The sequence below is a fragment of the Microcaecilia unicolor genome, chromosome 9 (genome assembly GCF_901765095.1).
Source record: "Microcaecilia unicolor chromosome 9, aMicUni1.1, whole genome shotgun sequence".
NCBI classification, from domain to species: Eukaryota; Metazoa; Chordata; class Amphibia; order Gymnophiona; family Siphonopidae; genus Microcaecilia; species Microcaecilia unicolor.
Genome location: NC_044039.1, coordinates 147,629,553 through 147,655,985, shown reverse-complemented (window position 1 = coordinate 147,655,985; position 26,433 = coordinate 147,629,553). Strand labels below are relative to the sequence as shown.

The following is a 26,433-nucleotide window of genomic DNA, read 5'->3' as shown; positions in this document are numbered from 1 at the left end:
CCTCCTCCTCCTCCCACGAGGCCTCACCATCGGTGTCAGACACAAGTTCACGAACCTGCGTCTGAAGCCGTGCCCGGCTCGACTCCGTGGAAACACAGCCACGGTAGGAGCGTCGAGAGGTGGACTCCCTCGCCAGCACCGGCGAAGCTCCCTCCGCCGACGTCGTCGGGGAGTCTGCCTGGGAGGCGGCCGTAGCCGGTACCGCAAGCGGTACCAGTATCTGAGACCTCACTCGACGGTACCGGTGGCGCAAGCACCCCTGGTACCGGAGGGGAAGGGCGCAACAGCTCTCCCAGAATCTCTGGAAGAACGGCCCGGAGACTCTCGTGCAGAGCGGCTGTGGAGAAAGACTGAGAAGCCGATGCAGGCGTCAATGTCAGAGTCTGTTCCGGGCGTGGAGGCTGTTCCGGGCTGTCCAAGGGGGAGCGCATCAACACCTCCTGAACAGAGGGTGAGCGGTCCTCCCGGTGCCGATGCCTACTGGGTGCCGACTGCCTCGGCGACCCAGAGCTCTCGGTACCGAGACGGGAATGAGACCGGTGACGATGCTTCTTAGACTTCAAGCGAAGCATGTCACCGGAGCTTCCCGGTACTGACGAGGGGGACATAGAATCCAGCCGTCGCTTCCTCAGGGCCGAGGCCGAAGAAGGTCGATCTCGGGGGGGCTGTACCGCAGGAGCCCTCAGGGTAGGGGGAGACCCACCGCCACCAGCAGGGGAATGGACAGCCCTCACCTGCACTCCACACGAAGCACCACCGTCCGACGACATCAGCAACAGTGGAGGTCCCGGTACCACCGACGTGGACGCAGCCTTTCGATACCTCGGTACCGACGATGCCAAAGGTAGGGGCCTCGATGCAGTCGATGCCGATGCCGAAGACTTCGATGCTGTCGACGTCGATGCACTCGATGCCCGTGCTGTTGTCGTCGAAGAGCCCAAGAACAACACGTTCCACTGGGCCAATCTCGCTACCTGAGTCCTCTTTTTTAAAAGAGCACAAAGACTGCAGGCCTGCGGGCGGTGCCAGCCCCCAGACACTGAAGACACGAAGCGTGCCTATCAGTGAGTGAGATTACCTGGGCGCACTGGGTGCACTTCTTGAAGCTGCTGGAAGACTTCGATGACACGGGCGGAAAAATCACGCCGGCGAAATCAAAATTCACGATGACGACGAAGGGCACCAAAAAGAAGGGAGAAAAACCCGAATCGAGGCCAAATAGGCCGGTCCCGAAAGCGAAAGGAAATACGGGAAAAGGGTAAAGACCGATCGGTCTCTTTTTTTTTTTGGCGAAAATCGCGAAGACGCGCAAGGGTCAACCTGAGGGGCACGAAACGGCGGTAAAACACGACCGTCCCGAGCGTGGACAAAAGACTGACTGACGAACAGAAGCCAGTTCGGTGCGGGAAGATGGCCGCGCATGCGCGGTGCGCATCGGTGTGCGAGGACTAGCAAAGGCCTTTGCTACTGAAGTTTCCGGTTGGAGGGGGCTGCCGTGGACGTCACCCATCAGTGAGAACAAGCAGCCTGCTTGTCCTCGGAGAACATTAGTTATCGAGTAGTCTGTGTGTGAAGCTGTACAAAAACAAGTGTAACAAGTGCGGTTCCTTTTTTTTTTTCTTTCAAGGAACTGAACTTGAACACTGCAGATTCCTCTGCAGGCATATGTCAAGAAGTTGGGCGAAAGCTCCTGAAGCCATATGACCCATGGAAGTATCAGACGCATTTGTCTGCCCAGTTGTACTACTATAAGATGAAAATAATCCAATACGTCTAGGGAAGGGATACACCACTATTCAGGTAGCTCTGGAATTTAGGAGGCCATATTGCTCTACATATTATAAGCTTGGGGTTCAATGGGATTCCGATTTGTGCCACAGATGAGTGCGTGGGCTTTGGTTCTCAGTCTAGTAATTGAGACAGTATGTGTACTGTCAAAGGCATTCCTGGTTTGAGGCTCACTGGTTAATAGGCTGATCTGGCTAGTATAATGAAATACAGCAGTGGCTCCCAAATCTGGTCCTGGAGGCACCCTAGCTAGTCAGGTTTTCAGGATACCCACAATGAATATTCATGAGATAGATTTGCATGCAGAAGAGGAAGTGGACTTTTGTGTAAGATTGTAGTTTCAACTTTGCAGTCCTGACAGCCCCAAAAAGATGTGGTTTTCAGAATGTACCTAATGAATATTTATAATATATTTACCTAAAATTTGTCTTGATAGCAAGGTTAATTTTGAATATTTGGATAAGCTTGCAAACTAGGGAGTGATTCCGAGAACCCCAAGTTTCTGAGCTGCTTTGGAGAGTTTAAGAATGCTTTATGACAAAGACCACTGACCATTTTAGTAGCCACCCTCTGGACCAACTCCATCCTGTTTATATCATTTTTAAGGTATGGTCTCCAGAATTGTACACAGTATTCTAAATGAGGTCTCACCAGAGTCTTATATAGGGGTGTCATCACCTCCTTTTTCTGACTGGCCACTCCTCTCCCTATGCACCCAAGCATCCTTCTAGCTTTCGCCCATTACTTTTTTCAACCTGTTTGGCCACATTAAGATGATCACAAACAATCACACTCAAGTCCTGCTCCTCTTTCATGCACAAAAGTTCTTCACCCTGGAGGAAGTGACATCACTCTAAGGGATGGCAGGCTGAGAAAGCAGCTCCAACGAGGCTTTGATCTATATTGAGAAAAACCTGTCCCTAGCTCTGCAATTCAATCTAATATTATAGCAGATCGCTGGGGGAAGCAATGTCCATGTGCAAGAAAGTTGGAGGTATTCAGATTTGGAGTGGAGTGTGGCAATCAGCAAAAGGGAGAGTCAGCCACAGCTCTGGACATGAAAAGAAAAAAGGAGGCTGACCCGTTGGAATCTGAGGGACAGGAGCCGAGACAGAGAAATGGACCTGTGCAATAGACCACTAAGCAGAAGATTGTAGGGTGGTTTAAGGAGCTGAAATCTGAAATGGTGGCAGTGCACGGTGATGTGCAGGCAGATCTGGAAGACATTAGATCACAGGTGAACTTTTGGGCGCCCAAATCACCAAAACGGAGGAGCACGCGAGCACATTGCAAGCAGGGCTCAAAATGGCGCGGGGGCACTTCGACAAGATGTCCAAACAATGCAGGAACTTTGGGACCAAATAGAAGCTCTGGAGAATAGATCCTGACACTGCAACTTGAGATTCAAAGGCGTCCCTGAGGTGGATATTTATAAGGACTCTGTGGCGGTTGTTAAAGACATTTGTAAGTCTTTGATTCAGGGAGGAGTTCCATTACCTTTATCATTTTGGTAGCTCTTCTTTTAACTTTTTCTAATTCTGCTATATCTTTTTTATTTATGTTATTTATTTATAGCATTTGTATCCCACATTTTCCCACCAATTTGCAGGCTCAATGTGGCTTACATTTGCAGTAATGGTGGTTGCCATTGAGATATGGTGACTAGAACTGAAAGCAATACTCAAGGTGAGGTCACACCATGAAGCGATACAGAGGCATTATAGTATTCTCGGTCTTATTTACCGTCCCTTTCCTAAAAATTCCTAGCATCCTGTTTGCTTTATTGGCTGCCATCACACACTGGGCAGAAGATTTCAGCATATTGCCTACAATGACACTTAAAATCTTTTTCTTGGGTGTGCTGACCCCCAAGGTGGACCCTAGCATCAGGTAACTATGATTTGGATTACTCTTCCCAATGTGCACCACTTTGCATTTGTCCACATTAAGTTTCATCTGCCATTTGGATGCCCAGTCTTCAATTTTCTACCCTCTGTTGTCTTCCACTCAATCAGTTCCTAATCCAGTCAGTCACTTTAGGGCCCATACCGAGGGCACTCAGTTTATTTATGTCAGTCATCTATGCAAAACTGTGTCAAAGGCTTTGCTAAAATCTAAATACATCACATCTAGCACGCTCCCTCAAACCAACTCTCTGGCCACCCAGTAAAAGAAATTAATCAGATTTGCCTGACAAGACATGCCTTTAGTGAAACCATGTTGCCTCGGGGCCTGTAATCCATTGAATTCCAAAAACTTTACTATTCTCTTTTTAAAAGTGTTTCCATTAATTTACTTACCATAGAAGTCAGACTTACCGGCCTGTAGTTCTCAACCTCTTCCTTACTTACACTTTTATTTATTTATAACATTTATACTCACATTTTCCCACCTACCAGCAGGCTCAATGTGGCTAACATCAGACCGTAAAGGCAATTGCCAATCCGGTAAACAAACGAAGTACAGGAAGGTAAACAGCAAGGATTGTAATTACAAAGGATGAGGGAAAAGAGGGGGAGGGTAATAGAATCCATGAGGTTTTTTATGGAGAAGGATCACATCCGCTCTTCTCCAATCTTCTGGGACCACTCCCATCTCTAGAGAAGCATTGAAAAGATCAGCCAGTGGAGCCGTTAGAACTTCCCTAAGTTTCTTCGGTACTCTCAGATGTATGTCATCCGGCCCCATCGCTTTGTCCACCTTTAGTTTAGCCAGCTCCTCATGAACACAGTCATAGGCAGTCGGTGGCCCAATTGTTTGGGGAGGCTAAAGGGGCGGGGTTAGGGGTGGGGCCAGGGGTGGAGCTTAAATCCATAATTGTCTGATAACACACAGAAAAAAATAAATAAAAATAAAAGTCACAATACCTTTTATTAAATTTAGATATTAGATATGTATCATATGTCAAAGAATAAAGTGGTTGCTCAAAGCATATTCTAACCACAATCGCTCAACTGCAAAACACTATGCACAACTTTGTCCAAAAACACACTCTGAACCTTACTGTACCATAAATATTACACTGGGCAGAACCTAATACACCAATATACCACCCATACAGAAAATGCAGACCGTCAACAATATGAAACAAGGGATCATATCATCACAATTCTCATGTAGAGCCACAAAACACCCTAATTCATGTTTAATGTGGGATAAAATGCCATAAATAAGTAAATAAATATAAACTTTTAATGTTGAGCACCTGATTCTCAAAGTGGACATATTCCAAACACTATAATGAAAATAAAATGATCTTTTCTACCTTTGTTGTCTGGTTGTCCGATTCTGCTGCTATCTGTTCTCAGTGCAGGTCAGGAAGTCATCCTCCTTAAATATCTCCCTGGCTACCCAGCCAACCCCTCCCCTCCCCCTGCTCTCCCAGCAGTAAAGGTAAACAAACCATAAACCAATTTCTACAACTGGTTAAACAAGGCTAGAGGGCTTTCACTGCAGCTCCTGCTGTGAGGATGGAGGTAAATCAACAATTTAATACCCTCAGAGCAGCTGGACTCCACAGCTGATCCATTCTGCTGCAGCAGGGGGGAGGCTTAGCCTCTCCAAGCCTCTTATACCGGGCGCCTATGAACACAGTCCTCTAAAAAATGTTCAGGGACTACCACCCTTCAATTCCTATTTGTGTTTGTCTTCTGCAGTCCTATTCCTGGCCCTTCAGCTGTGAACATAGAACAGAAAACACCTCCCAGAAACATTTAAGCAATTCCAACTTATCTTATTTGTATCAGTTTCTCCATATTCCTCTTCACCTTTGAGTCTCACAATGCCACTTTTGCACTTCCTCCTATCATTAACCTATCTAAAAAATGTCTTGTCCCCCCATTTTACCGTCTTGTGTACTTTTTCTTCCATGTGCATCTTTGCTTTCCTAAATACTCTACTAGTTCTCTTACCTTTTCCAGATATTGTCACCCATCTTCCTCTTTCTGTAATCTCTTGTACTTTATAAAGGATAACCTTTTTTTCCTTACCTTTTCAGTTACTACTTTTGAGTTCCAAAGCAGCCTCCATTTCCTCTTACTTTTATTTACTTTCCTTACAAAAAAGTTTGTTACCCTTTTAGTTTTGTCCACTACTTTCCAACTTCTTCCAGATGTTTCTACCCAGACAGCAATTCCTTGAGGTAATCCCCCATCTGAAAAGTTAGTTTTTTTGAAGTCTAGAACCTTCACTTTTTAATGAACCCTCTCCACACATACCTTAATATTAAACCAAGCCATCTGGTGATCACTGGGTGCCAAATGATCACCTACTATAACATCAGAAACACTCCCTCCATTAGTAAACACTATGATCCCATCCTCCGTGGGTTCCATTACCAACTGTTGGAATAGTTCCTCCTGAGAATCCAGGATCTCCCTGCTTCTAAAAGACCCCACAGGGTAACCCCAATCAACATCCGGCATATTAAAATCCCCTATTAGTAGTACTTCCACTTTCACAGCTATATTTTGAATGTCTTCAATTAAATCTGTCCACTTCTTCTGTCTGTGGAGGCCTTTATATCACACCAATATAAATACATTTGCCATTCCCTCTTTCCATATTAATCCACAGTGCCTCTTCCTTACCCTGTAGGTCCTGCAACTGTGTGGCTTTAATATTATCTTTAACATAATGGCACTTCCCCTCCTGTCTTCCTACCCTGACTTTCCTGAACAGATTATAGTCCGGTATAACTATATCCCAGCCATGGTCCTCTGTGAACCATGTCTCTATGATCGCTACTGAATCCAAATCAGCCTCCTCCATCACAGCCTCAAGATCTAAAACCTTATTTCCCATACTTCGGTCATTAGTATATACCGCTTTCCGTTGTTGCCTGTTTTTCCCTTCTGTGTAGAGGTATTTAATGCTTCACTTGCCTGACGACTTGTACTTACCTGGGAGCTTTGACCACCCTGTCCCAATGATTCTAGTTTAAAGTCCTCTTCAGTAGGTTAGCCAGTCTGCTGCTGGAAACACACCTTCCCTTCTTTGATAGATGGACACCATCTCTGCTCAACAGCCCTTGGAAAAACATCCCATGGTCCAGGAAGCCAAAATGCTCTTGACAACACCATCTGTGCAGCCCATATTCATCTCCAGGATGTGAGTTTCTCTGCCTTGGCCTTTATCTTTACCTTCAATAGGGAGGATCATGATTATTGAATTTAATTATCTAAACCTTGGAAGATGCAGGCTAGGGGCCAGAAGTTAATTGAGGGGGGTATAAGGCTGAAGATTTGCCTAGGGCACCCACCATCCTTGCACTGGGTCTGTCTGAGCACGTTTTCCACTACCTGGATTGGCCAGACTAAGGATGGTGCCGAGGAAGTGTCCACAGCCCCTGGGAGAAAGTAATCCCAGTAATTGTGCAATATTGACACTTAGGATCCAGATTTTGGCCAATTGATTAGGTGGTTCCTGAAGGGGTACTGATGGAAGGCCCTCTGCCAAAGATTGTCATGATAGAGTCTGAACTAAAGCGAATTGGAAGGGGATATAAAATAGGCATAAAACCAGTGGGCAAGATGGCCGTCAAGTAGGGAGGAGTGAGCAGGAGCTATGCTTTGTGCCTGAATTTTGGCATTTCTTTTCTGCTTCTGTGTTGGATTTTCAGCGTTTGCTATGCTGAAAAAGAGAAAGTAAAGAGCTTACCTCCTGGCCCTTTGGCGAGTACACCTCCCCCCCCCCCCCCCCAGTCAAAGTACGATAGCTGAGCACTTTGCTGTCAATGCTGGATCATCTGGAGGTGAGCTTGTTGGCATCATGGGGGAAAGGGAGCCCCTCCTACCCTGAGCTCAAACTTATGCTGTCCCAGAGGAGATATTCAGAGAGTTCGTCAGACCTTGGTGGATGTGGTTGCTGCAGTCCTCAAGACCTCAGCTTCTCCAAAGAGTGTGGCTGAGGTCCGTCGGGATGTGGTACTCAGAAATGTCTCCAAGACCCCTGCCTAGGTTAACAGGCAGGCTGAAGTGAGCTCTGGGAAGGTTTTGCCCTTGTTGGAAACTGGGGTACCTGGGACACGAGCCGAGACAAATTCTGTTGTTCCATAGGAGGAGGTACGCCTTGCTTTTTTGTCATTAGCTGTTGAAGAACTGGCTAAAATCAGCAAGCACCCTCCTGTTGAGAAATGTGCCCAGATCACTTTGGAATTGTTCTGGAATGTTATGGTATCGGTTGACACTTCCCAAATTGCAGAGACGTCAAATAGAAGATCTTCACTTTGTCTTTCCAATACTCCTGTACCAAGAATTGGAATGTTTTGCCGAAATACCTAAAACTGCAAATGGACCACCAACTGTTCAAAAGGCTGCTGAAAACCCACCTATTTGGATTGGTCTACTCCCCTCACACTCTTACCGCTCAATGGTCCCACTTGCTTAACCCTAAACTGTTATGCCTCCTTCCCCTTCCTTGCCTAATTTTTGTCTCTTACCATTTCTCTTATTGTATTCTTTTTATTTTTTTTTTTTTTTACTTATCCTATGTTAGCCACACTCCTCCTCCTGCACATCCCCTCTTCTTTCCTCACTCATGCTACATCTTCCCTTGTCCCAGCATGTTACCTACCCTCTCAGAATACATTTCTGGCTACTGTCCTTGTATGGCTTCCCTTTCCCCTTCCTGCTTGATCAGTGTCTTACTTCTTCCTTCCTCATATTTCTTTTTTTCCACCTTTCCCAGTGCCGGCTTTTGTGTACTGCCCTCCTCCCAGCAGGACACAGTTGCCTGTACCTCTGTCCTCAGCAGATACTCCAGTAGCAGCTCTGGGCTTCTTTTACTGCCAGTGAAGACTCTGGTCTCTCTTCCCAGCAGCAGATGCGACTGTTTAGGTCTCATTCCTCCAGTTCAGCCTCCAACAGCAGCTCTGATTTTGGTAATGGGGCCAGTTTCTTGCAGTGCAGACATGTGGACAGGAAAGCAGTATGTATGTGCATGCTGCTCCCATACTATTTTGCTGCATGTGTGGTCTGGCCCAGTTGCTGTGCATGGCCCACTGCAAGTCTTCAGGAGGAGGAGGAGATGCAAAAAAAAGTATCACAGGTCTGCAAGCTATGTTTGTAGAGTTCGAAGAACATATTGGCAAAAAATAAATAAAATCAATATAAACTAACAATGATGGATGTACATAGGTGGAAGCAGCCTCCTCTGGATGGTTCATAGGTCTGTAAATAGTGGAGTTTGTTGTTTTATTAAGGCAATTTAAGGACAAAGAGCTGAAATGGCCTTCAGTATGTAGTGTTTCTTTACACTGGCAGTTGTTTACAGCTGCCTATTAAGTGCCGACAGTCTTGCTGCTGATTTCCTGTGGGATAAGATACCAGCTTCTGCACACATCTGGAATGCAGTGTGTATGTATGAATGAGAGAGTGAACACAAGAGACTGAAACTGAAAGACAGAATTCCAGGAATGAAGCCCCAAGGGAGCTCATAGCGTGCAAAGACAGCAGCCTCCACAAATCCTGATCCTCTAAAGTGCCAGGCTCTAAACCACACAGGGCTGGCAGTAGGAAGCCAGGGAATGTCTGACCCCCATGGAAGTTAAACCACCTTGCATTCAGACTAGAACTTTTCTCTGATTAATTCTGAAGCCATGTCATATTTGAAGAGCTTTGGCTGACTACACAGGGCAATGTCTGTCATGCAAGAACCACAGCTTTTTCTAAACAAATCCAGGGTGGGTGGCTAGGACTTTGTACTGAGCTGACATGTGCAGCTATTTCTCTACATAATTATTATACATATATTAGGACAATATGTTTCACTGAAAAATAAAACAAACAACATGCTCGCATGACAAAGTTCCCAAGTTTTGGAGCTGGTGGAGGGATGAATGCATGTTTGGGGGGAGACAGTACAAGAGGTGGTTTATTGAAAGCAGAACCTCATGTCCCAGAGCAAGAATGCATTCTAAAACCTACTGTAAGTTACATGACATTGGTTTAGTCAAGATCTGTAGGACCACACTTTGTGATAACTAATGAGACAGGAATTGGCAACACAACACAACTAGAAAATGCATGAACAGGTTGAACTGTTTGACATGCATCATGTACTGAACATTACACAGAAACATAGAAAAATGTAGGTAGATAAAGACCATATGGCCTATCTAGTCTGCCCATCCATTCCATCCACTCTCCCTATCACTCCCTTGGAGATCCTATATACTTGTCCCAAACTCTCTTGAATTCAGATACTGTTTTCCTCTTACCACTTCCACCCAGAGGCCATTCTACAAATTCACCACCCTTTCCATAAATAAATATTTCCTCACGTTACTTCTGAGTCTATTTCCTTTCACCTTCATCCTATGCCTCTGCGTTCCAGAGCTTCCTTTCAATTGAAAGAGACTCGCTTCCTGTGCGTTTATGCCACGTACGTATTTAAATTATGATCATATCTCTGCTCTCTTGCCTTTCCTCCAAAGAATACATATTAAGATCCTTAAGTCTGTCCCCATACTTTTTATGATGAAGACCACCGACCATTTTAGTAGTTGCCCTCTGGACCTATTCCAGCCTGTTTATATCTTTTTGAAGGTGCAGTCTCTAGAACTGTACATAATATTCTAAATGAGGTCTCACCAGTGTCTTATACAGGTGCATCATCACCCCCTTTTTCCTACTTACCATTCCTCTCCCTATGCACCCAAGCATCCTTCTAGCTTTCGCCGTCGCCTTTTCCACCTGTTTGGTCACCTAAGATCATCCCATATGATCACACCCAAGTCCTGCTCCTCTTTCGTGCACAAAAGTTCTCTACTTCCTAAACTGCATTTGTTCTCTTGGGTTTTGGCAGTCCAACTGCATGACCCTGCATTTTTTTAGCACTAAATCTAAGCTGCCAAATTCCAGGCCATTCCTCTAGGTTCACTAAGTCCTTCCTCATGTTATCCACACCATCAGGGGTGTCTACCCTATTGCAGATTTTGGTATCATCCGCAAAGAAGCAAAATTAACCAAACAGCCCTTCAGCATTATTGCAGATTTTGGTATCATCCGCAAAGAAGCAAAATTTACCAGACAGCCCTTCAGCATCATTGCTTACAAAAATGGTAAAATGAACCGGCCCAAGAACCGAACCTTGCAGCACAACATTGGTAAAATCCTTTTCCTTAGAATCGGCTCCATTTACTACTACCTTTTGTCACCTTCCACTCAACCAGTTCCTAACCCAGCTGTGATCACAGAACAGAAATATTTGTTAAGCAATTCCGCCTTGTCTTTATGAGATTTTACATATTCCTTCTCTTTTGAGTCTTACAATGCCACTTTTGCATTTCCTCCTATCACTAACCTATCTAAAAAATGTCTTTTCCCCCCATTTTATCTTATTGTCTACTTTTTCTTCTATTTGCATCTTTGCTTTCCTGACCACTCTACAAGCTTCTCCTAGCTTTCCAGATGTTGTCGTCTGTCTGCCTCTTTCTGAGATCTCTCGTAATTTATAAAGGTTAACCTCTTTTTCCTTACTTTTTTAGCTACTACTTTTGAGAACCCTTTTCTCCTATTTTTATTTATGTTCCTTACAAAAAAGTTTGTTGTCCTTACAATAGCTCTTTCAGTTTGGCCCACTGCTTTCCAACTTGTTCCAGATATTCCCATCCAGACAGCAGTTCTTTGAGGTAATCCCTCATTTGAAGTCTAGTACTTTCACTTTTGAATGAACACTCTTCACACTTATCTTAATATTAAACCACACCATCTGGTGATCACTGGATGCCAGATAATCAACTACTATAAAATCAGAAACACTCTCCCCATTAGTAAGCACGAAGACCCCATTCCGCTTGGGTTCCATTATCAACTGCTGGAATAGTTCCCTCTGTAGAAAATCCAAGATCTCCCTGCTTCTATAAGACTCCGCAACAGGGATACCCCAATCCACATCTGACACATTAAAATCACCTATTAGTAGTACTTCCCCTGTCACAGCCATATTTTGAATGTATTCAATTACAGCTGAATAAGTAGCCATTCAACCTAGTAAGGGTGTTGTCATCACTATCCCTGGATTATCCAGGGCAATCCTGTCCGAATGTTAAGAAAGTTACTCCTCTGAAGCTGATAAATGGGGATAAAGCAAAGATACTTACCTGTAGCTGATTTTCCCTGAGGACAGCAGGCCGCTTATTCTCACAAATGGGTGACTCTGACGGAACCCCAGTGAGGCCTTTGAATCGTTAGAACTGAAGAAAGTTCTAGCAGCGTCCCACTGCGCATGCACTAGTGCCTTCCTGCCCGCCGCTCAAGAGCAAGTCTCTCAGTCAGGTGAAAAGCACAAAGAGTAAAACCGAATACAACTCCTAGGGGAGGTGGTAGGGTGTGTGAGAATATGCGGCCTGATGTCCTCTGAGAACACCAGCTACAAGTAAATACTTTGAAAACCGCAACATGAGGAGAAGACTATGCGAATGTGTTCTTTCAGCTCTGCAGAAAAAAAAAAAAAAAAAGAGACCAAGGGACCCACGTTCAAGTGTCAGGAGGGAAGGCACCAGTGAAAGCGTGGTGGGACGCTGTGTCTGCACCGGAGTTCTGTCAGATAACGTCACCCACATGTGGGAATAACGCAGCTTGCTTGTCCTTGGAGAAAGAGAAATTACTCACCTGAAACTAGTGCTCTCCAAGGACAACAGGATATATATTCTGACTGACAGGATGCAGATATTCTGACTGATGGGTGATGCCATCCAATGGAGACCAGTATGGGAATTGCTCCCCAGCAACCATTCTATAAGCCTCTGGGAGTGGTTCACTGTGTTTATGCATGCCTTCCTGCCCACCATTGTCATATTGGACTAGCTCAGTCTAATACTATAGCTGATAGAATGCAACTCCAAGGGGAAGGATGGCAGGCAGTCAGAATCTGTATCCTGATGTCTTCAGAGAACATCAGCTACAGGTGAGTAACTTTGTTTTCTCAAAGAACAAGCAGGATGTAGATATTCTGACTGATGGGTATTCCCTATCTAACAGGCTGTCTGAAACAAAAAAAAAAATAGGGAAAGTAAAAGGAGAAGCTTGTAATAGGCAAGGCCTGGAACTATAACCAAAAAGTACTGCACTGGAGACATTGGAGCTTCTGTCTTCTTCAAATGACTGACACTGTGATCAGGCCTGGGCTGAGGATATCGAGGAACCAGGAATCACCGGATCCCCAAGGTGGTTTCTCCCCGTCCCCACTGAGGGGCTGAAGATTGACACTAGCTCAGTGCAGATTGGCTCCAAGGTCCTTCAAGGCCTCAGTGTCAATGTCACTGTCCCACAGACATTCCATAGGCCTCAAAAGATAGGCTGGAGATCCTGAGGAGCCGGCACCAATGCCCTTGATGCCTCCCACTAGGCAAACAGACACCACCTGCTTTTGGAGCATGGCCTTGAGCTTCTCTTCAAGGAAGGCTGGGACTCAGCTGAACATGTCCTTCAAAGTCACTGGGGCACTATCGGTGAACTGGTCTTGGCTCAATGGAGGCTATTGCATCCCTCACGTTGGAGGTGATTCAATGGCATTTATGGTCCTGATGCCTCGGTGCTCTCGACACCAAAGCCTATGTTTGGGTAAATGTCTTTACACAAGATTGCAGCAGACATACCGGAAGAAAGGTAGCGAGGTAATTTCTTAACAACGGCACAGTTTAGGGAAAATATGCTCATAAATGAGAAATAACGTTAAAGCATTTTGCAAGCTGACGGACAATGGACATCAACATTAAAATACAAACCCATGCGGATCCGCATGGGTTTGTATTTTAATGGCTTTTCTACAAGTATTGTGGTGTCATGCAAGAGGAAAGGGAAAGGTTTTCATTTTTTTTATTTCTCTGTATAAACATTTGCTTTTGGTTTCTGTGTAAGCAATATAAAAAATGCATTATGAATTATTTTTTTTTGTTACATCTGTACCCCGCGCTTTCCCACTCATGGCAGGCTCAATGCGGCTTACATGGGGCAATGGAGGGTTAAGTGACTTGCCCAGAGTCACAAGGAGCTGCCTGTGCCTGAAGTGGGAATCGAACTCAGTTCCTCAGGTCCCCAGGACCAAAGTCCACCACCCTAACCACTAGGCCACTCCTCCACTATGATGATGTTTATAGTTCTTGGTTTTAAAAAGAATGAGATGTTCAAATGTACCCTAAGGGGTCCTGTTACTAAGCTGTGCTAACCAGTTAGCGTGGTGTGTTAAACAATAGCATGGACCTGCCCTAACGTTTAATGTTAGCCAAAATGTGAACCCCCCACCAAACCTGGCACTAGCAGCTTAATGTGGAAATGGGAAGTGCATGGGCATGACTGCAGTGGCCTGTTGTGACAGTTAGTGTGTGGATCATTACTGCACGCTAGTTGTCACAACTGCTTATAGTGCAGCGTGATGCTTGCCGAGAGCAAAGTTGCACTTACCATCACCTCAAGAGGAGGCAGTAGGCGAAGCTATGCTATTAGCAGTTAGCATGGCTGCTGTCATAAGAAGTTCCTCATCACCGCCTTCTCCCCCCCCCCCCCCCCCAATTGTCTCCGATCCTCCTGCCAACACCTCTCAGTAGCCAATCCCTCCTGGTATAAGATCCTACGTTCCAGGTTGAAACCCTGCCCCATCCAAAACTCCACCACTGAGCGCAAAGCCCTCCTCCAAAGCTCACCTCTAACCCCACCCTCCAGCTGTCCCAGAACTTACCAGGTGTTTTCGCTACTGTTCAGTAGTGGTGGTGGGTGGTAGCAGTCTCCCCCCTCTGCTCCTGCCTGGGATTGCACAGGGATCCAAAAACCCTAGCGAGACTACTGTTAGGGGGCAAAGCAGTAGCACTTTGAAACTTTGCGTTATCTAGCAGATATTGTTTGGTATGTCCCCTAACTATATGCGACCTCTTGTTGACCTTCCACCACGTAATGCTGTTCCAGGGACTAGGAAATATTTACAGTTACATTATCCGAGCAGTAAGAAAATTGCATATAATTTAGTTCTTGAAGAAGGATTTGCTTATCAGGGCACTAAATGTTGGAACTTCTTACCTAAATCTGTCCGTGATTACATGACATTTTGAAAAATGCTAAAGACCTTACTCTTTAGCAGATTTCAGGAAGGGGTCCCTGATCATCCTGTTTAGGCTAATCTGATTGCTCCCTTTCTGTCTCCATGTCTGATCCAGGCATTGTAGTGTTTGGGTTTTTTTTTAAATTCTCCATAATATTGTATGCTGTATTTGTATTCACTTTGTTTTGTGTACTTTAGCCTTGATTAACTGTATTGTTAGCCGCATTGAACTCAGGTTGTTGGGATAATGTGGGGTATAAATGCCATCAAAATAAATAAAATAAAATAAATTTCCAAGAACATACTTTTTTGGCTCTGTAGTTTTCTCCTATTCCTTTGCACTTCAGAACCAAGACTAGGATGCTAGAACTGTAAACCCCTATCTGATTATTCCTCTCATTTGATCATTGCAGGGAACATCCTTGTACCAGGGTTCCTTCACAGAATGTAGTCACTTGGTGTCACTCTTAAGCAATAACCACAACTCCCTTTTCTGTCAGGGCTGTTTGGGCCTGAATGCAGTAGAGAAGTGGTACCTTTAGGCCAGGGCTAGACATTATTTTTTGGGAGTAATTGGAGGGAGATAGTTTAATACTGTCTCAAGAGTCAGTCCTTGTTCTCTCCAATATAGTCAACTAGTTCTGATCAGATTTTTAGTTTCTTTGAATTTAGGTATACAGTCCACTTCAGCACGTAGATGCCCAGTGCCACATGCTCCATCCTTACCTCGTACTCGTTCTTCTCTTTCTAATCGGAGCTGTTCCTTGATTAGCTTTTGCTGCTCCTCCAGCTGGCGAGACCCCTCCTCTCTCAAGTGGGCAATCTAAAATTTGGAAGAGAAAAATCTGATGAACAGGACAGTGTAGATTTTATGTAGTTATGAATACGTTTGGATAATTTGTGTGTAATAAACAATGCTCATGTCAAACCCTCATTTGTTTACCATTTTATCAGTTTCTGATGATGCCGAAATCATGCAAGTTTCCTATCTTATTTTGGCAAGTCACTAACATGACCAAGAGCATATATTATCACCTCTTGTTCTAAAATTCTGGCGATTCGAATTTCTTCCTCTTCAGTTTGAGCTTCTCGTTCCCGTGCCTCAAGATCTACAAAGAAATACAGGACAGGTATTGACAAATTCTTCTGTGTGATGCAGAATCAAGACACAGGCTCAGTGCATTCTTACAACAAGATATTAAGCAACAGTCTCCTCACCTTTCTCAAGCCCAAGTAAATGATATGTTTTCTACATACTAAGGCAGAGCTTTCCAAACTGTGAGTCGGGACCCCAAATGGGGTCACGAAACCTGCATCTTGGGTCAAGATGGACATCATTGGCCCATGCCATTGTGGGATGCGGTGGTACTGCTTGCTTTCTGTAGCCACATGAATAGGGTTGCAACCACAGAAGATCCTTATCTTCAAGGCTTGTAAACCCATCACACAGACTCCTTATAGGCTTTGATACCTTCTTAGGATCAACATAAGACTAGTCCAACAATGCTGCTACATATGAGCTTTTTTTTTTTTTTTAATTTATAGAAGTCTTTATTGAGCGTTAAGAACATAACACAGAACATAATTAACGCGGCTCGTTACATCGTATTCCAAGTGAGCCAAACACCAGTATGAATAATAATCAGAGGGTACCTATATTGTCATTGGTCCCACCATAACCACAGTATGTACTTCATATTTTTATACCAATGTTTATTACCCTCCCCTCCCTCCCTACATATGAGCTTTTAAGACCATATAATCTCCTCTCTTCTGACAGAAGGGCACTCTTTTGTTATCCCAATAGAAAGGTCCTGCACTACATTCCCAGTTGCTAAGAAAACAGTCTTGAAGGATAAGAACTTTTCCATGCTATTCTGAAAACTTAAGTTTCCAAAAAGATTGTTATGTCTTTGGATAAAATTATGCTCATCTACTCGACAATAATGTGGTAGACAAGATTTTCAAAATCTGAAAAATTCATTGCTACACTCTATTTAACAGCCTAAAATCATGTTGATGCTTTTCAAAGACTCCCTGGTGTAATACTGCCCCACATGAGTCCAACATAAAGTTTACCCATGCCATGACTTCCTCATACCCCTACATCTCATCACTTAAGATCACTGTACAAGAGGGTTTTTTAAACAAATGTGATAGCTTTTTTTTTTATCTGTTTGTTGGAACCTTCCCACCCTATCTGGATTGTTCTCTTCATTAAAAGGCTGGCATTACTAAGCCAAAATGATTAATCCAAATAATCAAGAATAACAAACACGTGAAGCCAAATATTGTACAGGTCACCTGGGTTGAAAAAGGGATGCCTGAGCCAGGATATTCACAGTTTGCAGTGTATTTTATAATAGGCTTGCTGAACATGGAGCCTTTTGTACAATACATATAAGGGCATATAGAAAACACAAGTAGTTGTCAGTACATACTGCGGAACAGCCATTTTACAAAAACACACAAAGAAAAAACCCCATTGGCATCACTCAGCGCTGTGTACGTGAAAATGTCAGCACTTACACCTTTAAAGGGCAGATTTTGTTACCTATGTGTGACATATCCAAGGGGAAGCAATTAAGGAACAGAATTCCAAAACTCAAGCTATGAGCACCAGAGAGAAAAGCACAATTCCTCCCTCAATTATTACTCCAAAGCCTAGCTCCAAATGAGCAGTTATGCATACCCCTGAGTAGGTGTAAATGCTGACAGCATAACTGTTTTGAGGTATACGTGCCTATTTCTTGCAAAATAGGAAAACGAGTATAATTTTAAGGTTCATCCAAACCATGCTCAGAATACACCTCCTTCAAATCTGCCATGAGCATGTATGTGTAAGTAGTTTTTCTGAAAATCCTAGTTAGACGATGATTTGTGTGTGTAAATCTGCTTTGTATAAGCGTGAACGGTGCTTAATCCTTCTAAAATAATCTCCTACAGTACACTTATGAAAGCTGTTAAATATATTCAAAGCAAATGGCAGATATTCCAGTGTGCAACGTATTCACCCTGGGAAGAAAGAGCACTGCACCTTAAAAAAATGATTTTGCATTTTATGTTTAATTTGTAAAGACGATGGGGGCTTTTTATTAAAGTGTTAATGCAAGGCCAATCATTAATGTGGCAGCCTGACACTTAGCACGCCATTTCCAACATTAACTACATAGCGTGGAACAGGGCGGAGAATGGAAATGGACTGCACCTTGCAGGTAATGTAAGGTAACTTACGATATCTTGTGCATTTTGAGTTAATGTAACACAGATCATTTACCACCACCTTCAATAAATAGCCCTAAGTGCATCCACATTATCTGAAATGCAGTAACGCACACTAAATGTATTTTCTCTGAATTACCTACACGGGCAAAAGCTTGGCAATTACCATGTGGTAGCTGCAAAACTTCACCCATCTTTAGTAAAAGACCTCCCATTCCCAATTTCTTTCAGTGGCATCTTAAAAATCCTACTCCACAAAGGGAACTAGTGCATGAATTAGTTAATCTTGCAAAGCATCCGAGGTCTTCTTGGGCCCTGTGGAACACAAGCTTTGGGGCTTTCCACACATCCAGTTGTTATTATTTGAGGAATGGATATGTCTATATACTAAGGGCCCAATATTCAGCTGGCAGCTGTCAATGTTTTGCTGACTTGCCGCTGGCATTATCCCCAGAAATTCAATGAGAGGTCACGTCCGGGCTCCAGCACTGAATTTCTGGGTATATGGGGCAGCAAAAACTGACTATGTGAACCACATGAAGAAAGGACTGACTTTTATTTGGTCCTATTTATGCAGTTACCTTAGCCGGTTACATGCTGACTAAACTGGCCAAGTGCTGACTTTGTCCCCAGAATGCTCCAAAATAGCTGGTTTCGGTTTGGGCTCTGAACATTTTCAGTGGCACTGTCTAGTTAAGTGACGCTGAATATGTTCAGTTAGTCTAGGTCAGGCGATTTAAATGGCCAAGAGCCTCTCCTATCTGGTTAAATAATTTTAAATATTAAGCCCCACAAATTTTCCCATACACACAAAATGGGAGAAACTTTTTCATGCGTAAGCGCCTTTATCTACCAAGGAGAGAGACTTTTTTTTTTCTTACCAAGCTTAAGTTTCTTCCTTCTGTCATCAAGCTTTTGATTCCTCTTTTCTGCAGCCTTCTTGGCTTTTCTCACTTTATCATATGCAGCCTGTGCAGAAGCATCAAAACCAAGAACATTACCAAATAGTCACCTAAGACCTCAACTCCTCAACATAAAGGGCACCAATACTAACTCGAACAGATCATTCCCTTCCCTCATTTCTTTACAGCGGATTGTTCTTCCTCCAAGATTTTAATAAGTAAACTTTACAATTATGATCATCCTACAACAGTTCTATAAAAACAGATTATTGGGCATCAGATTTTAAATATTAAACTTTGTTTTGCAGGCATAAGTACACGCTGATGGTTCTTTAAGTTTGTGTGGCTGACAGGACTTACTGCTGTTTTGACTGCAGCTGCTTTTTGCTGCCCACAAGAAGCTGTAGCTTTAGCCAACTGCTTAGTCTTGCTTAATGGATAGCCTGATCTTGAATTTACAGCTTAGATTTCTATTCACATCTTTTTGTATGTTCTGCTAAACAAAGTTGGGGTAAATATTCAGCTGGCAGCAGTCAAGTGAAACCGAACAAAGATAGGACTACGTTTTAAGTGGTCCAATTTGTCTGGTTAACCTAGGCAAACAAGTACCGAGTATCATCACTTAACCACATAAGTGCCGACACTGCCTCTGAACAACCCACAAAATAGCCAGTTATGACATTAGCGCTGATATTCAGTGGTGCTAACTGGTTAAGTGTTGCTGTATATCAGTGGATAGCCCCGCACAAGTAGTTTAACTGAGCAGGACCCTCTCCTGTCAGAACACTTTTTCCCTCAGTTCTCCATCTCCCTCCAACTGGGTTGCAAGCTCAACAATCTCCTACTTCCTGGCTCCTTCCTTCCCCAACAACCTTACTGTGACCCTCTCACCACACCTCATCATCCTCATACTCTTCCCAAAGCTATCCCCTCTTTCTTTCACCCTCTTTTCTCAACCCATCTTAACCATTTCATTTCACTCATCACCTATCATGTTCTTCCAATCCCCTCTGGTTTGACTTTCTCACTCCCAAGTATCCCCTCTTATGCTCACCAGTCACCCACTCTCGGATTCTTTTGAGTTCCCATTTAACCTCTAGCATAGTTTCCCCTTCCCCCGGTAGTCTCACTGTCACACACCTTTTCCATCTCCCCTCCAGGCTCTCACACACTCAATTCACACCCCCCCCCCCCATAAGTCCCCTTTCTCCCCTCCCAATAATCACTTCTGTCCCTCTTTTAGTCTTCTATCCTTCTTCATCACCTCTGTCTCTCTGTCATCCACCCCACCTTTACCACTTCTGGTTCTATCTTGAAGACATTTTCCATTACCAACTCTGCTCCACCCAATATTATCTTTGGCTTTCTTTCTCACATACCATCCTTCTCCAGCTCTCATACCCTCTGGCTTTCTCACACCCATTAGCTTTATTGCCTTGCCACACATTTTCATATACAACAGCCTCCCCAATATGATTCTTAAGTATCAACTATCCCATCTCTCTCTCATGCCCTTATTTCTGTAATCCTAATCCTTGTCCTTTCATACCTGACAAAATGGCCATTGGAGAGGAAAAATTTGCCAAACAGCCCAACTTTGCAAAGCTACCTTCAGAGATATGGGAAGGAGACAGTATTCACCTCTGCTCATTCCCGCCCCTCCACTTCTCACTCCCCTCTCAACATTTACATCTTCTTCCTTCCCACTCACATAAGTTACAGTTGTGGCCTGGAGATGTTTCTGCTCTAGCACACCCCTCTTCCTGACCTGCTTGCAACAGAGAGAAGGGCTACACAGGCACAGCAGGGCAAAGAAGAGCGTTCTGCTTTAACCCATCCCTTCCTGTTGCGTTTTAACTCTAGGATAGAACGTAAAGAGTCTGAAGCAGCTAGAGAAGGTTCTCATTTTTGCTTTACAGTGTCTGCTTCAGTCACACCCATTCCCTTCTACCTTTTTCAAAGGCAGGAGGAGAGGGGAAGGATGGATAAGGGAGCAGAGTAGCTCTTCTTTGCTCTACCTGCTCCAAGCTCATCTCTTCTCCTCCTGCTCCCTACAAGCTGCCTGGAAGAGCTAAACTTGGAAACAGAGGGCTGTTTTCCGGGGCCCTGTCCAAGAAAGATGGGGCAAGAGCCTCATGAGACCAAGCACAATCATGCCTTGGTTGTAATCACCAAGGCCTTTCACAAGCAACACCAGCGTGCCCTGGCACATGGGCTGAGAAGAACTGCCTCAAATAGCAGCCTATACACTCTAGTCTGCCAAGTTAAAAATGTAGCAGGACAGTATGAGAGGAGGGGAACTGATCCTTAATCATTATGGAGTGGAAGAGTAGCCGTAGTGCAGTGGATTTTGATCCTGGGGAACTGGGTTTGATTCCCACTGCTGCTTCTTGTGTCTGGGCAAGTCACTTAACCCTCCATTGCCCCAGGTACAAATAAGTACCTGTATATACTATGTAAACCGCTTTGAATGTAGTTGCGAAAAATACAGAAAGGCGATATATCAAGTACCATTCCCTTTCCCTTTGTAGATGGGAAAATTAGGTTCTTACCTTCGTAATTTTCTTTCCTTTAGTCATAGCAGATGAAGCCATTACTTATGGGTTGTGTCCATCAACCAGCAGGGGGAGATAGAGAGCACTCAACTTTTCACAGTGCCTCATGGCCAGCCAGCTCCACTGCCTCTTCAATATTTGAAGCTTCCAAAGCAGTATGGCAAACCGCAATGGGAATAACATGAACTTTCCTCACAGCGAACGATGGCCCCTTAACAAGGGCATGAACTCAAAAGGAGGGAATGAACACATCCTCCTGGAGGGAATGAACACATCCTCCTTATTGTATAACTGGAGGGGATACACGCAACCTCCTGGAGGGAATAAACTCATCCTCCAAAACAAACTGGAGGGAATGGACTCATCCTCCTATAAGTGAACATGAATCCTGAAGACGGTTTTCCAACTTTCTCCCAAGGAAGGAACTTCAGGAAACAAGAACAGAACCTGAAACAGATTCACAGCATACAATCATACAGGGAGGGCTCATGGTTCATCTGCTATGACTAAAGGAAAGAAAATTACCAAGGTAAGAACCTAATTTTCCCTTCCTTGTCATCAAGCAGATGAAGCCATTACGTATGGGATGTAACAAAGCAATCCCTATATAGGGTGGGAACAGGTCACACCACGCGCTAGCACTTGTGCTCCAAAACTCGCATCCCTCCTAGCAGCCACATCCAGCCTGTAATGTCGGGCAAAAGAGAGCTTAGAAGCCCATGTTGCTGCACTGCATATCTCTTGACGAGAGTGTGCACCAGTTTCAGCCCAAGAGGAAGAAATCGCTCTGGTAGAATGCGCCTTAAAGGCTACAGGCGAGACCGGCCGGCAAGCAGATAAGCTGAAAAGATAGTTTCTTTGAGCCAGCAGGCAAAAGTGGCTTTAGACGCTGGAGACCCTCTGCGAGGACCTGATAGCAAAACAAACAGATGATCATAGATCCTGAAAGAGATAGCAACTCACATATACTGCAGCAGAGTCCTGCGCACATCCAACTGCTCAAAAGATTCTGGAAACTCCTCCTTATCAAAGGAGGGCAAGAAAATAGGCTGGTTTAGGTGAAACGTTGAAACCACCTTAGGCATGAAGGAAGGCACGGTCCGAACCGTGACCCCGGACTCTGAGAATTGTAGAAATGGGTCTCTACAGGACAGCGCCTGGAGCTCTGACACCCATCTCGCCGAAGTAATGGCCACAAGAAAAACGGCCTTTAGTGTCAAATCTTTCTCCGATGCTCGCCGAAGCAGCTCAAAAGGAGAAGCCTGCAGGGCCTTCAAAACTAGCCCCAGGTTCCAAGCTGGACAGGGTGCTCACACGGAAGGCCAGAGCCGAAGCACCCCACTAAGAAACCGTGCCACATCTGGATGAGCAGCTAAAGACACGCCTTCAACCTTACCACGAAGGGAGGCCAACGCTGACACTTGCACCCGCAGGGAATTATAGGCCAAGCCTATTTGTACACCATCCTGCAAAAAGTCCAGAATCGGCGAGACAGGAGCCCGCATGGGTGTGATCGCTTTTGAAGCACACCAAGACTCAAACTGGCGCCAAATCCTGGCATAAGCCACAGAAGTGGAACGCTTGCGGGCCTGCAGGAGAGTGGAAATGACTGTTTGAATAGCCTTTGTCCCTCAATTGCGCCCTCTCAATCGCCATGCCATAAGACCAAAGCGGCAGGCGTCCTCCATGGCTACCGGGCCCTGTGACAACAGGTTCGGTACCAGAGGTAAAGGAAGGGGAGCCTCCACTAGCATCTGTCGGAGGTCCGCATACCAAGGCCTCCTGGGCCAATCCGGGGCGATGAGCACCACTTCTCCTGGGTGCAGCCGAATCCGCAGGAGCACGCGCCCTATCAAGGGCCACGGAGAGAACACATATAGTAGGCCCGGAGGCCAGGGCTGAGTCAAGGCATCCAACCCTGCCGAGCGAGGATCTCTCCGTCTGCTGAAGAAGCACGGGACTTTGGCATTTGAACTTGTCGCCATAAGATCCATCACGGGCTTGCCCCATTTGGCACATATCTGCAGGAATACTTCGTCTGCTAGTTCCCATTCTGCTGGATCGATCTGATGCCTGCTTAGATAATCGGCTTGCACGTTGCTCTGACCTGCAATGTGAGCTGCCGACAGAAACTGAAGATGCAGCTCAGCCCAGTGGCAAATCTGTTCGGCCTGCGCGGCCAGTGCTCTGCACTGAGTGCCACCTTGTCGATTTATGTAGGCCACTGCTGTCGTGTTGTCCGACATCACTCTGACACAGCCAATCCTTCCAGGGTCACTTGAAAGGCCAGAAGCGCCTGAAACACCGCTTTCAACTCCAGGCGGTTGATGGACCACTCCGACTCCTCGGGTGTCCATAGACCCTGGGCATGCTTCCCCTTGCAATGTGCGCCCCAGCCCTTCAGGCTGGCATCTGTCACTACTAGACACCAATCGGGGAGTGCCAGCGGCATTCCTCGCCGCAGCATGCTGTCTGAGAGCCACCACTCCATGCTGAGTCAGGCCGCAGGGAGCCAAGAAAGTCTGCATTGATAATCCTGAGAAACTGGAGACCATCTTTGAAGTAGGGAATACTGCAGAGGTCTCAGGTGCGCTCTCGCCCAGGGCACCACTTCCAATGTGGCTCTCATCGATCCCAGCAGCTGGACAATGTCCCAAGCTTGCGGGCGGGGGCATCCTCAGGAGCAGACGGACCTGATTCTGAAGCTTGCACCGCCTTAGCTCGGGTAAGTATACATAGCCCGAGTCTGTGTCGAACCTGGCCCCCAAATATTCTAGAGATTGCAAGGGGGGTCAGGTGACTTTTGGCCATATTGACGACCCAGCCTAGAGATTGAAGTACTGAGACCACTCTGGCTGTAGCTCTCTGTTACAGAGTCTGCTCTGATGAGCCAGTCGTCTAGGTACGGGTGAACCCCGATACCTTCTCGCCTGAGCTAAGCAGCTACTACCACCATTACCTTCAAAAAGGTTCGGGGAGCTGTGGCGAGGCCAAAAGGCAAGGTTCAGAACTGGAAATGTTTTCCCAACACCGCAAACCTCAGAAACTTCTGGTGCGGGGGCCAAATTGGTATGTGCAAGTAAACTTCTTTCAGGTCTAGAGACCTGAGAAACTCTCCTGGCTGTACCGCAGCAATGACGGAGCGCAGGGTTTCCATGTGGAAATGCCGCAATCTCAGGGACTTGTTTAATTCTTTTAAGTACTACAACTACTACTACTATTTAGCATTTCTATAGCGCTACAAGGCCCCAGAATAGGGCGAAAAGACCCACCTTTTCGTGGCACCACAAAGTAGATGGAGTATCGGCCATAGCTGTGTTCGGCGGGAGGTACCGGGGACATGGCCCCTAACTGAATCAGACCTTGCAAAGTCTCCTCTACCGCCGCCCGTTTGGCGGCAGAACCGTATCGGAACTCCACAAACACGTCTCTTACTGGGGCGTTGAATTCTATTCTGTAGCTATCTCTGATCAGGTCCAGAACCCACTGATCTGAGGAAATATTGGCCCACTCCTCGGCAAAGAGGGAAAGACGTCCTCCGATGACAGGAAGCGAGGAGGGGGCCAGTGCACCATCATTGAGAGGGGCGCCCCTGAACTCAAGGCCTAGAGCCGGTGGCTGCGAAACGCTTGTCCGAGCAAAAGGAGTTCTTCTGCTGAAAAACGGGCACGAGAAGTGAACCCAGCAGAACGCCCCGGGCGGTACCTTCTAGCTTCACGGAAGCGAGGTCTATAAGAGGAGTGGACCGCCTGGCCCTTGGAGGAAGGCCTCGGCCTATCTTCGGGCAAGCGCTGGGGTTTAGGATCTCTCAGGCCTTTAACAATTTTTTTTTCCAACTCCTCACCAAATAGGAGAAGGTCTTGAAAGGGCAACTTCACCAACCTTTGCTTAGAGGCCATGTCCGCTGCCCAATGTCGTAGCCAAATAAGACGGCGAGCCGCACTGCTACTGCCATTTGTTTAGCCGAAGCTCTGAAAATATCATAAAGGGCATCAGCCAAAAAGGACAAGGCCGACTCCAGCCGCGGAGCCACATCCGAGAAGGGCTCCGCTCCATCTCCGGGCTGTTCCACTGCCTGTTGCAACCACGCCAGGCAGGCTCTAGCAGCATAACAACTGCATGCAGACGCCCGAACAGTAAGACCTGCAATTTCAAAGGACCGTTTAAGTGCTGCTTCCAGCCTATGGTCTTGTATATCCTTCAGGGCAACTCCTCCTTCCACAGGGAGGGTAGTTCTCTTTGTCACCACAGTGACTAGGGCATCTACTTTAGGCACTGCAAAGCGAGCCAAATGCTCCTCACTCAGAGGGTATAATTGCCCCATAGCCCTGGAAACTTTCAAAGGTCCCTCGGGATCAGCCCACTGAGCGGAAATAAGCTCTTGGATGGAGTCATGCAATGGAAAGGCTCGAGCAGGCTTTTTGGTACTAGCCATCCTAGGATTCACAGAGGAGGCCGTGCCACTGTAGGCTATTCAATAGAAAGGACCTGTAGGGCATCTGAAATAAGCGCTGGAAGCTCATCACGGTGGAAAATCCTCACCGCGGAGGGATCATCCAGATCCTGTGATAATTCTGCACCTGACTCTGGCTCCTCAGACCACGAAGGCCTGCCAGCACTCTCCAAATCCTCACAGCCCGACCACGGGGGGGGGGGGGGGGGGGGGGGGGGGGGGAGAAGGAGGTGCACCACAATCTGAAAGGGAATTAGCCCTTCTACGCTTTTCTTTATGCCAATTATCAGGGAAAATAGCCTCAGCGGGCAGTCCCAGGCCAGAATCCACCAGGGGGGTACAATAGAAGGGGCCTCAGACGACCCTTGAGGGAGAGCTCTTTTCAGCATGTATGCTTTATGCAATAACAACACAAAATCAGGGGAGAAAAACTCGCCCTGGGCACCCAGATCCCGTCCGGGGCTAGCCGCTCCCTGAA

At 45.8% G+C, this 26,433-nt stretch overlaps 1 protein-coding gene across 2 annotated transcripts in view; it reads right to left on the bottom strand.

Annotated features, from left to right (window-relative positions):
- Positions 1-26,433, bottom strand: part of DNAJC17 (DnaJ heat shock protein family (Hsp40) member C17) — a 106,580-nt gene that overhangs the window by 39,890 nt on the left and 40,257 nt on the right. For both annotated transcript variants that reach the window (XM_030214014.1, XM_030214015.1), the window contains exons 4-6: positions 18,927-19,014; positions 15,859-15,932; positions 15,550-15,646 (exon numbers count right to left, since the gene is read on the bottom strand). In XM_030214014.1, coding sequence (XP_030069874.1) covers positions 15,550-15,646; positions 15,859-15,932; positions 18,927-19,014 — 259 coding nt within the window. The remainder of the gene's footprint in view (positions 1-15,549; positions 15,647-15,858; positions 15,933-18,926; positions 19,015-26,433) is intronic.